Source organism: Eucalyptus grandis, chromosome 10 (assembly GCF_016545825.1).
Source record: "Eucalyptus grandis isolate ANBG69807.140 chromosome 10, ASM1654582v1, whole genome shotgun sequence".
In the NCBI taxonomy this organism is placed as follows: Eukaryota; Viridiplantae; Streptophyta; class Magnoliopsida; order Myrtales; family Myrtaceae; genus Eucalyptus; species Eucalyptus grandis.
Window position 1 is genome coordinate 28,117,858 of NC_052621.1, and position 11,746 is coordinate 28,129,603.

General features: G+C 41.8%; 2 protein-coding genes across 2 annotated transcripts; one reads left to right on the plus strand and one right to left on the minus strand.

Annotated features, from left to right (window-relative positions):
• The first annotated feature begins 446 nt into the window (after positions 1-446).
• Positions 447-3,306, plus strand: LOC104422593 (RING-H2 finger protein ATL46). Its single transcript, XM_010034961.3, has one exon. The coding sequence runs from the start codon at positions 1,136-1,138 to the stop codon at positions 2,312-2,314; it is 1,179 nt and encodes a 392-aa protein (XP_010033263.1). The 5' UTR covers positions 447-1,135; the 3' UTR covers positions 2,315-3,306.
• Positions 3,307-7,140: 3,834 nt separating this feature from the next.
• On the minus strand, positions 7,141-11,746 carry LOC104423891. Its single transcript, XM_018863627.2, has 7 exons — positions 10,589-11,746; positions 10,383-10,466; positions 10,067-10,243; positions 9,045-9,215; positions 8,719-8,931; positions 8,542-8,630; positions 7,141-8,150 (listed from the first exon to the last, which is right to left on the minus strand). The coding sequence occupies exons 1-7, from the start codon at positions 10,668-10,670 to the stop codon at positions 7,419-7,421; spliced, it is 1,548 nt and encodes a 515-aa protein (XP_018719172.2). The 5' UTR covers positions 10,671-11,746; the 3' UTR covers positions 7,141-7,418.

An 11,746-nucleotide genomic window follows, 5' to 3' on the forward strand; every position in this document is an offset into this window, starting at 1 on the left:
CCAATACTCAGTATTTTTCCCATAAAATTTTGCCTGAAGCACTTCAACAGAATCGGTATATAACTCCATTCATAAGTCGGCAAATGTAAACTTCTAAAATATTTTAATGTGGGAACCTTAAATCAGATGCCTAATTGCTTGCTTATATTAAGATGGGATGATCACTTGCTGAGGTATGCAAAGAAAATTTTTGAGACCGACCAGACCCTAATTTATATTAGTACTCTTGGCATGCAAGTAGTTAGATATTCTCTTCATGCACGGACAAAGTCCAAGAAAAGCACTTACCTTAAAAAGAGCAATTTGTTCTGCGAATCCGGGACCCTTTGTTAGAACGAACTTGTACCACTTAAAGTAATAGGTTCTCCTCATGACTTATACAAGGTTTTATACCGATTTCATCATTGATTTCTCGGGAAAGAGAGGAGGGCAAATGGGAGTTTCTTCACGCCACGCTCGGCGGCAAAATACATCTGCGAAAGTGTCTGCTGCCTAGCGAGCCTCCTGAGGTTCTTTTTGGCATGCATCCCTTTAACTTCCCACTTTGGTGCTTTTGCTCCCTCCCTGGCTGGCTTGTGTCACCACCACCACCACTCCCCCACTCCACCATCAACAGCTCCGAAAGAGAGAGAGAGAGAGAGAGAGAGAGCCCTCTTTCTTGCACGCTAGCGCACGCTTCTAGAGGGAGGAAAAAGAAAACCTGAGAAGTGAGGGCATTTCTCTGTCCTGATTCGTTTCGCTTTCCTCCCTCCTCACGAGCTGGGGGCTACCCAGATTTGAATAAGCAAAAGCTACTCCCTCTCTGTCTTCTCTAGGGTTTTTTCCCACCGCCCCGGGGCTCTTTCTCCATGGGAAGAGCGTCTTGGGGTCTGCGCTGATGGTGGGTGTCTCTTGAATCTTTAAGTTTTTGGGTAAGTTCTCCTCCTTCCCACCACCTTTTTGGCATCTCTGTAATCAGTGCTTGAAGTTTGGTGTCGAAGGGCATATGTTTCTCCTCAAATCTTGGTGGCAAGAGCGTTTGAGGGGGTGCTGAAACGTGGCGGTGCTTGGGTTTGAGTAGTGTGGGCTGCGCTTTGGCCTTGCGTAAGCGGGAAGAACAGTGTCTTCGAGTGTAGAACGAGATCTGTGATGTGTTATGTCAGAAGCTAAAGGCTTCACGCTGTATCTGGAGAGCGCCCATGTGAATATGATGTACTTGAATCAGCATCAAGTCCAGCGAAAAGATGGGCTTTTTTCATCTCACCCGCCTCCTTTTTCACGTTCGTCCCCCTACATCGGTGCTTTCCACATAGAAGCAAGCTCTTCATCGTCATCACCATCGTCGTCGTCGTCTTCGGTACCGCCGCCGCCGCCACCATCATCTTCTGGTGCTAGGATTAGTCCTACGGTTCTTTTCATTATTATTATTTTGGCTGTGTTGTTCTTCATTTCTGGCCTCCTCCATCTGCTTGTGAGATTTCTTATAAAGCACCCATCTTCGTCAGCGTCCTCTCAATCGAATAGATATCCGGAGATTTCGGGCTCTGATGCTCTGCAGAGACAGCTGCAGCAGCTTTTCCATCTCCATGACTCTGGTTTAGATCAGGCTTTTATAGATGCTCTTCCTGTTTTCCAGTACAAGGAGATCGTGGGTCTGAAAGAGCCGTTTGATTGCGCCGTCTGCCTCTGTGAATTCACTGAGAAGGATAAGTTGAGGTTGCTGCCGACGTGTAGCCATGCCTTCCATCTCGGTTGCATCGATACCTGGCTTTTGTCAAACTCGACTTGCCCTCTTTGTAGGGGGACCCTTTTCGCTCCGGGGTTTTCCATTGAAAACCCAATGTTCGACTACGATGATCCAAGAGAAGAAGATGGGTATCTTGGTAATGGAGAAAATGGATTGGCTACGAATCATAAAGCGGCAGATATTGAAGAAATTGTTGTGGAAAAGGGCGTTGTACCAGTGAGACTTGGTAAATTCAGAAGGATGAACAATGATGTGAGGGACGAAGGAGTCGGAGAGACAAGTAGCAGCAATTTAGATGCCCGGCGATGTTATTCAATGGGTTCATATCAGTATGTGCTCGGTGATTCTGAACTGCGGGTCTCTTTGCATCATGATAGTCCCGGCAATGTTGCCAAAATCACAGAAGGGGGACAACCTAATGGAGATTTTTCTGTCCATGTGGATATGGAGGAGAAGAAAATGAAAAGTGTGGCTAAAGGTGAGAGCTACTCTGTTTCCAAAATCTGGCTTTGGTCCAAAAAGAGCAAATTCTCTAGATCTTCAGATAACCAGATGGACATGCCTTCCTCTATTAAAATGGACTTTTAGTGGCTTAGAACTGAGATTGAGCATGTGATGCATTGCTTTTTTGTGATGCTTGATGATTCATTTCTTTGAAAGTACCTTGTGATGCAATTCCATGGCATTTCACTTACAATCCTTGCGAATGCTAATAGAGAAATTGAATGAGTTGGCTATGGTGCGCATAATGTTCTGGGTTTTCTGCGTTTAAGCCAAGTCTCTCCTCTTATTCTGCTGAGGAGGATTTAGTCGAGAGAGGCTCCTTATTTTCTTGTTCAAGTGTCAAAAGGCTTCTTATTACTTTAGTTGGAGTGTCAATTCTATATAGAACATTGAATCACAAGAGAAGTATCCCTTTCTATGACTTGCAAATATGTTCTTCAAAAATGGAGTTTGGGAATCTGAACTTGCGTTCTGAAAAATCAAAGGTGTTTGTACCCTTGCCTTTTCTTTTGGCACATGAAGTCACCTTCAGTTGTCTTATAGAGTATAAAGTTATGTTGTGGAATGAGAAAGTGCTTTGATCAATCATGTTAGTACAAACTTCTCTTTCTTCTCGCCATTAGGCACGCTGCAAGATTTTTATCCGGGAGAATGTGGAAAGCCAGCGAATACACTCTCCCGTGTCCTTTCTTATTTGTTCAGACATCGGTTAAACTTCGACTACCAAATATTTCTTTCAGAGGAAAAGGGGCTTTCTTCTACCCAATTGGGGAATACATTTAATCTTGGTATCAATTGCCTATTTAGGGTTCCTGGTTGCTTCCTTCACTCTGCAATATCTACTCCAAATGACAACAATGAATGAGCTGAGAAAGGTTGAGATGCTGTTGCATTGGTTGTGGTGGGGTTCCTTGGGAGCATTCTTGGGGGAAAGTATATATTTTTCTTCCTGTTTATGCAATAATTGACAGATGTTATATTTAAGAACTTGCTGGTAGTTTGCAAAAGGTGTGGGGTCTGTCATATGCTCAACCCCATGTGAGTATGTTGAAATCAAGCCCTTGTTAACTTAAAAACCCCCCTCTCCGCCTTCTTAAAGAGCTGATTTTCTTGTTTCTTTGCACGACGATGATGATGGGTTGGCTGGACTTAAAACAGGGTTTGAAAAGGAGTGCTTATCGTGTAGTTAAAGATTTAAATGAGCAGGTGAGATGGTTGAGACTTGGAAATTGTTATATAGGAACGATAGTAAAGAGGGGTTGTCTTGTTCTTTAAGGATGTTTGCTAATGACAAAAAGGTTCAACGCCATTGTTTATTAGCGTCCGCTGCATGGCGTCGAGCGTTCGAGCGTTTGTGTGAGCTGGTTTGGCCGGTGTGATGCTCGTGTCCGTGTCTTCTTCCATGTCCACCCACCCCCACCATCTGCGATGACTACCAGATTCAACAAGATCCATAGAAAATGGTAGTGATGGACTATTCTCAATTCTTGAGCTGGTCTCATTGAGAGCACTATTCACAGGACAAGTAAAATTGTAACCCATCGAACGGAATTTGGACGGGGTAAGATGATTCGTTTACACTGTTCAAAGAGAGAGGTAGCAAGTCGTGTTCTAGTCGATGAATAGGCATAGATCGCATGATGGTCAAGGTTTCAGGGCCTTAATTGAGATTCAAACCTCACTGATGTATCACTCAAAACCTAACCCGGAATTATGGACGTCGGCTCCGGTTGCCCTTCTCGACCTTTTTGCAAATGAGTAGAATAAAAACAGAGAGATAATGTTAGAAAGGTCGATAAGGCCACACATTTTGACCATAGTTTCGAGCTGCTCCCATTTTACTTACAAAAGTCGTCCGCTTAGTTAAAGTGGAACTTCAATCCGACCAATTCAATTGTTGTCTTTTTTGGAAGAAAATCAGCTATTGTAAAGAAGAAAAATTCACACCAGACGAACTTATCGACCGTTGATAGAAAATCTATAACTAACGAATCCCTCAAATCAGTGGTATCTGAAATTATTTGTACGAATTTTGTTTTACGCTGTCGATGCACCTACAAATTTTTTATTTTCCCGCTCACATGATCTCTACTTTTTCGTTTTCCTGTTATGGTAGGAAGTCCTTCAAGAAAGGGGGGGCCATGTCCTTCTGTCTCTAATTCAACGGTCGCAGTTGGAATTGGACGGTTTGGCAAGTTTTTACTGGGATCCCCACCAGAATCCAAGCCCCTTGTGACCGTACGGAGTATTCTCTTTTACAGACACTCCTCTTTGGGTGCTTTGAATGTGGTTCCCGGGTTCCTAGTCATCTAGCGTGGTGGTTCTGGAGCCACATCTTCTTTATATTTTGTCGTTTGATGCGTTGAAAATTTCAGATTTGAAAACATTAAAGTAAATGAATTGTAAAATTTAAATTATGTAACAAGTGATGAGTGAAAAGTCAATCTGGATCGATCTAAAGCCGGTTGAGTAAGACACGTGATACTCGGCTTGACAGTTCAGTTCTATTGTTCTTCGTACATTTGTAAATGTCTTGAGACTAATTTCGTGTGCTTTGAATGTGGTTCCTGAGTTTTTGGTCATCTAGCATGGTGGTTTTGGAGCAACATCTTCTTTATGTTTTGTCATTGATGCGTTGAAAATTTTGAATTTGAAAACATTAAAGTAAGTGAATTGCAAAGTTTTAATTATGTATCAAGCAATGAGTGAAAAGTTGATCCGGATTGATCTAAAGCCGATTGAGTAAGCCACGTGATGTTCTGCTTGACAATTCAATTCTATTGTTCTTCATACATTTGTAAATGTCTTGAGACTATACAGTCACACAACATTTTACCATACGTTTATACAATCCAAGCATGAGCTACACAGTGAAGGAAGCTCTAAGCATGTACTGAGCATTCATGATCTTAAAAAGGATTTATAGAGTTGGTGAAACGTCTAATCTTTAGGGGGTTTGAGAAGTCTGAGGAATTAGGTTGGATTTTCGGGTTGGCGTGTCCTCGACCTCTCGATATTAGGTAGTGGTGAAAATGATTCTTCGGCAATCTTATAGTGTCGATTAGGATGGCTGTTTTAATGAATTGAAAGCGTGAAATTTTATTGAGGACAATTTGACTTGTATTCAGTATATTGCTAATGCGTCTAATCAGATAAGACGGGAGGAATTTGACGAGTGTCCCCTTATAAATTCTAAGTGTCTTTTTATGGATCTTTAAAGAACGGATTCTTAACTTTAACAATTGTAAGATGAAAAGTGTATATCTTGTCTGTCGACCGTAAAATTGAGGTGTTTTTTTATGTTTCGACATTTTCTACGGAAAGTCTTGGGAAAAAAAAAGAAAAAAAAAGAAGTAAAAGCAACCGGTCATGATACGCACAGTCCGGGGTCCATAGAGCCGCCCCCACTTCCACAATTCCAAGAGAGCTACAGCCAAATTACATCTCTCGATGCCCCTTCGTTTCGTTCTTCCCTAGGCCACATCCGTCCTGCGACCCTCGCGATTTCCGGGTCAGCAACAGTTCGGATCGATGCCGAGGTGGTCCTTCGTACCGGCTGTGCAGCAAAACAACAATTTTGGAATTGATTGGCCCGGCAGCAGATCAGTTGGAAGATGACTAAAGAGCTGAGAAGAAGACGATAGGCATCGCATGGGTACAGCTTGGCGCGCACTCGTGTGGAATGCGGGAACTGCACCCACTTGCGACATCGCCATGCTCTGTGGTTTTTCTTTTTCTTTTTTGATTTAGAGGGGACGAGAAAATCACCTTACACGTGGAAATCCTAAGCCTGATGCCTGAGCAGTTTCATAGACGGGCTACTTAGACCCGACAGGATGATTCACTGGCCCATTTCTCAACTCATATGAGTGTTACGATCATAAATAAGTTAGTTATATTAAGTAAATGGTTGTACATAGATATAATTATAATATAAGTGTTAAATGAGTTACAAATGAGTTTTACAATTTAGTTAAATTATTCACAAATGGGTCTTATAATTTACTTAAATTCAATCCATCTTTATGACTTCATTTTTATTCTTTCTCGTCCTTACTCGATCTTGCGCTTACTCACTACGCATTCTTCCCTTAGTTTAATATGAATTTTTGTAAATTGGGTTAACTATGAAAAGTATATTAACAATATGGTTTGATCAGGTATGAGTTACTAGATTTGCATTGAAAAATGAGTTAAAATAAGTTAAATGGATTTATTTGAGCTTTTCAACCCGACTCAAGTCTAATCCACCTGTTTGATGGGGTTTACAGATTAAGAATAGAGCCAGAGCCAACCTGATTAGGTGGTCCGAACAGGCTATGCTCTGGAAAATCTTTTCAGGATTGCCTTGGAACCAGTCGTTTCTTTTTTGATTCTTGCCTGATGAAGTTTCCCTGTGCTAATAAAACAGAAATAGCAACCTCAGGAAAGATGGAAATCACCGAGTAGGATTTTTGGGATGAAGCAGAGGAGAGAACTGCTCGCTAGACTCCGAAAGCAGGAGACCAACTCTTGCTATGTTCCTTCACCAATTATTGACAAATTGGGATTGGAGGTGTAGATGAGACTGAAATTCACGAGCAGATGCTGATCGGTGAGATCAGTGAGACTGTCCACAACCTTTACGAGCTTTTCAAATGGTTAGGGGTTAGGATTTTGTTTTGTACAGACAAAATGAAGTAGTTTGTAGCATTGTTTCCACCATTCTCGTCCTCATCTTCGCCGACGTGGTTGTTGCCGCTCCTATCACCACCACTAATCTTCAGGGCAGTTATCCTTTTTGGACTAATAACTCAACACAGATGCAGGTAGAGTAGATCTGATAACCAAAGATAAAGCCGCAGAATAACTTTCGCGAATGAGAGTAGATCTGATATTGTTGTCGTTTTTGATAATCACCCCTAACAAGATTCTCTTCAAACTTTGCTGGTCAATAAAGAAAAGTGCAGGGGAATCAATAGGTTACTTTCACTCACGTTATCTCTGATACATTCCTCAACGGAGAAGAAAAGTTAAAAGAAAGAGATGGATGCTACAGCCTAACTCTCATATTTTTACAGCGTGATTCTACCATATCATTTTTCATACCTCACATAACAAACTTACTTATCAGAAAGGTAGAAAGGAAGAAAGAAAACATAACAAACTTGTGTATCTACCATTCATGTAAAATCGCGAGATCTGGTCCTCAGTATCCATGAGAGTAACCCATGTAGTTGATTCGAGGCCGAATGCTGCGGTGGTCGAACCGAGGATCTCCATAGTCAACGGCCTTGATCACCATGGCTTCACGCCGGCCATCTTGTTCTTGGACCGCACCGAAGACTATCTCATTCGTCTCACAGCTCCTCTCGTAGTACGTGTTTGGTTCGGGCGAGTAATGCCGGTGGTGGTGCTGTTGATGGTGCTGCATTTGCCTTGGCTGCTGCTGCTGCTGCTGCTGCATTTGCCTTGGCTGCTGCTGCTGCTGCTGCTGCTGCTGCTGGGAGTAATCCCCAACCCACCTGCCGTAGTGACCCTGGCTTTGCCTGAAGTGTTGACTCTTCTCAATTTCTTTGCTTGTGAACGGGTAGGTCCTCTTTGGGGTTGGAGTTCTGGTCTCTAATGGTGGCGGAGGATCATCTCCATCAGGAATCGCAAAGCTTTCCTGCATCGGCCATGAATTGGTGTGTTCATTGTATAACTGCTGTTGCTGCTGCTGACGGAAATCAAAGTGCTGGGGTTTCCTCTTAGAACCAGAAACAATTTCGGCCATGGATGAGCCGGAGTTGACCACGAGCCTCCCAATCGAAGAGAATAAACCCTCTTCTTCTGGTAGTTCAGATTCCCCCTCCGGCGGTATTAGAGGGGGTCTAACTGATTTAGGAGGCCTTTGATATGGTGGCACAGGCGACATTTTCTTCATTGGAGGTTTTAAATCCTGCAGTAGAAGAAGAAATGAGTAACTGGAGCTTGTTGGATTCTAGCCATAAGGAAGCTCAGCAACATACTGTCTTTACATGGGAACATCTACTCCAGGACTTGCTTATAGGCATAGATTAATTCTCAAGAATAAGCCAAGTTAACAATCATCAAAGAAAAGACCGAGCATCAACAAGAAACGCATCCTGAAGGATTTTGGCAAGCGGAAGTCAGGCATTTCAGCTTAAATCTGTCTGAGAAATGCTATCAACAGAAAGACCTCCAAATTAACAGGTCCAGTTCATGAGAGGACATGAGGAAGATATATATTCTGACTCACACATATATTACAAATTGCATGTTTTCATATTCTTAGGTTTAAATAAATTTCAAAAAGTGAGGTCACATACACCCCGGGAAGAAAACATGGCCTTCACTCTTTGCTGCAGTAGCGCCAACATATAACCAAAAAAGCCAGCCGCAGCAAGTACTGCTACTCCTGTAATCACAAGCAAAAGTAAATTGAAAATTCCAAATTTAAAGAAAACAGGAGAATTGCATTGAGAGTTCGATAGTTGCATTTGTACCTAAATGAAAGCTCTCATTGGACGCATGGGAACAATCATCATCTTGAAGTTGTATTTCCCGAATGGCCTGGTTACCTCTGTCTACTATCAGAAGAGAACAGCTGCTACCGACATAAAAAACATCAAAATCATCTGAAAACTTCGCGTCCTCGCTTGGGCCGTCAATATGACCTCCTCCTCGACCCCGTTTCCCACCAGCTATGGTTGACATGCCTATTCAAGAAACATGCTTCCAGTCATTATTAGCGTCACCAATGACCATGTCATACATCAACCTGGACTAATGCGATGAAAACACCGCAACTATTCACTTGTTTGTACTATACCTGTGTCACTGATCTTTCTGATGGCCATATTCATTGTGTCAGCAATGTAAATATTCCCTCTATTATCAATAGTAAGCCCCTTAGGATGGCTCATCCTTGCTTCTTTAGTCTTCCCATCTACATGCCCAGAATACCCCTCAGGTGAGCCAGCAATTAGCTTGGGCCTGCTATCTGCAATTAATTGATTCATATTAATGGATAAATGATCTGCAGTTAATCAATTCATCTTTATGCATAAATAGAATGCCTCTAACACGTCATGAAGATGCATATGATATTACTTTTAGACCTATATTGGCTTACAGATGAGAGATTTTTTCTCGACAACTCTTTTACATAATCTCAGGTAACCACAGCTATTTTTGTCCAAAAGTAAAATGACTGTGTCATATAGTTGTGTTGTCTTCACTAAACCAATTTTTGACATATTAAATTGGTAAAGCAGTCAAGTTTCATCATATTAACTAAAGGACATATTTCAAAGCTTCAAGAGGGTTGCAAATTTGACACCTTGAACAAGTTAGAAACATGGTCTAGTAAAAGCATGAAGCAGCTTAAGTGAAGAAGAAAAGAATAAAGGAGACAAAGGGCTACAGGAAAAGTAACTAACAAGCTTTCTCTGCTGCTTATATGATCTAAATCTAAGGGGTACCAAAAAAAGCAGATACTCCAAAAACCAGCAAAATTATAACCAGAAATCAAAAAGTCACAGCAATAATCCAACAGCACGGTAAAAGCAAAATTTTCAGTGATGCAGTAGCACATTTTACATTTAGATTATAAAAAAGAACAGCATAGTGCAAACCTTCAACAGTTCAGAATTTACAGAACAAGAGTGTTCATAGTCAGGGAGTCAAGTCCTAGCATGAGGAGGGCTGAATTTCATCTTTCCCAGAGGAAAATTTTAAAATAGGGGCATGCCGACAGACAGTTTTATTAACTAATGAACCAAGCGGAACATCAAATTGAACTCCCCACTGGGAGAAACATGGTCAATTATTATTAAGGCGATGTGAGCTTACAACGGGACAAAGGGAATGAAATTCTGTAGAGGTTACTATTCGCAGAGTCCAGCACCATAAGCTCCCCACTAGGAGAGACCTCAACTGAATGCGGTTCAATTCCGAGCTTGCTCCCATCAAAAACCGTCTCCACGGTGTATCCACTTTCGAATTTCATCATTGAACGGCTAGTAACAGCTGGAGAAAACCAAATTATACCAAAGTTATTAACCATAGTCTCAACTAATCCTCCTTAATTGGCTCATCTGAAACAAACATATCATCTAAAGGAAAGACAGTGCAGAGATGCATTTGTAAGCTCAATCAAGAACCTTACATGGTTTGGAAGTGGATTGTTGTAGCGACCACAGCCATTTCACAAGAGCAGATACTACATTGGACACCGCGCTACCCAGAATTCCTACAATGCCGATGTTCGACACATTTCGAACCCAAAATTAGATTGGTCAAGAAAAAGACGAGACCCAAAAACGAGAGAGAGAGAGAGAGCCGGGGTGGGGGGGGGGAGAGGATCAGACGTACTTGCAGGAGTAGCCGAGGCTGGTGAGAACCCTCCACAGAGAATCACTAAGATGAGGACAAAGACAACCCAGTTTCTGCTCATTGTTGTTTTTTCGCCAGAAACATTGGACAGAATGCTCAAAGGTGAAGATTCAAGAACCCCAATTCAAGAACTGACCCACGGAGACAATTTGTCCCACTTCCTCTCTCACTTGCACATTGACAAGCGGAATCCTCTTTTTAACAGAGGGAGGGAGGGAGAGAGAGAGAGAGCAGAAGGGACAAAGAAAGTATGGTGCTGGTGAATGTGGAGGGTAGTTTTATATATGCAGCTGAGCAAAATGGGAAGGCTTGCCTTCAAGGACAGAACCAGCAAGCAAAGGCAAAAAGCGTGCAAGTAGGAATCATGTACTGTGGTTCCTGTCTCCTAAATTTGCTTATGCCAATTTGCTTTGTCAGGTCGTTTAATGGGCACTTCACTTTGTTAAATGTTTATGCAAGCCTAGGTTTGCTACCCCCATTTACTTTATGCAGAAGCAAGTGTGTGGGAGAAGATGTTTGAGAAAGATTATCACGTTGCCCCTTCAAATTTTGCAGTTTTTCTCACTTCATCGCAATTTGCCTTGGTTTCCTACTTCCAATAGCAAAGCTTATAGACTATAGATTCAATTGACCTTCCATTTCCTTCCAATGCTTGTACACTGTTTTCACGTTTCTAACGATGCAATTGAAGTTGAAATTCAGCTATTTAAGTGCTCTAAGCATAAACATCTCTCGTGAAATGTCAGTTTTTCCCTGTTTTACAATTTTTAACCTTTTGCTTGGTATCGTCGGTTGTGATGGTTTGGTACATTGTTGTTTTTTTACTGGTTGCTACGCACGGAAAATATGAATAGTTCTCAGTGATGCTGTTCCATTTACAGTGATGCAATGCCCTCGACTGATGTCAACATTTCTTCATCGACACTGATCTTGTCATTGGTCAAAGTTCTCTAGTTCCCACTAGAAATGTGACCGCAAAGGAGACCAATGTCATGGCTGCTAGTGGCCTTTTCCTTAGTTTAGGCTCAGTCCAAGAATACTTCTTCTACACACTTAGAGATCTAAAGTCATCACCATTGTAATTTATAATAAGTGTATCATATATGCAGAAAGTTGTGGCGCAACTGATTAGTTGAA

Excerpts from the sequence above, each read along its gene's own strand:
- LOC104422593 (XM_010034961.3), top strand. The coding sequence starts at position 1,136 with ATGTCAGAAGCTAAAGGCTTCACGCTGTATCTGGAGAGCGCCCATGTG.
- LOC104423891 (XM_018863627.2), bottom strand. The coding sequence starts at position 10,670 with ATGAGCAGAAACTGGGTTGTCTTTGTCCTCATCTTAGTGATTCTCTGT. Across the intron at positions 10,467-10,588 it reads AGCCTCGGCTACTCCTGCAA|GAATTCTGGGTAGCGCGGTG; the intron begins GTACGTCTGATC and ends TCGGCATTGTAG. Across the intron at positions 9,216-10,066 it reads TTCATTCCCTTTGTCCCGTT|ATAGCAGGCCCAAGCTAATT; the intron begins GTAAGCTCACAT and ends AATTAATTGCAG.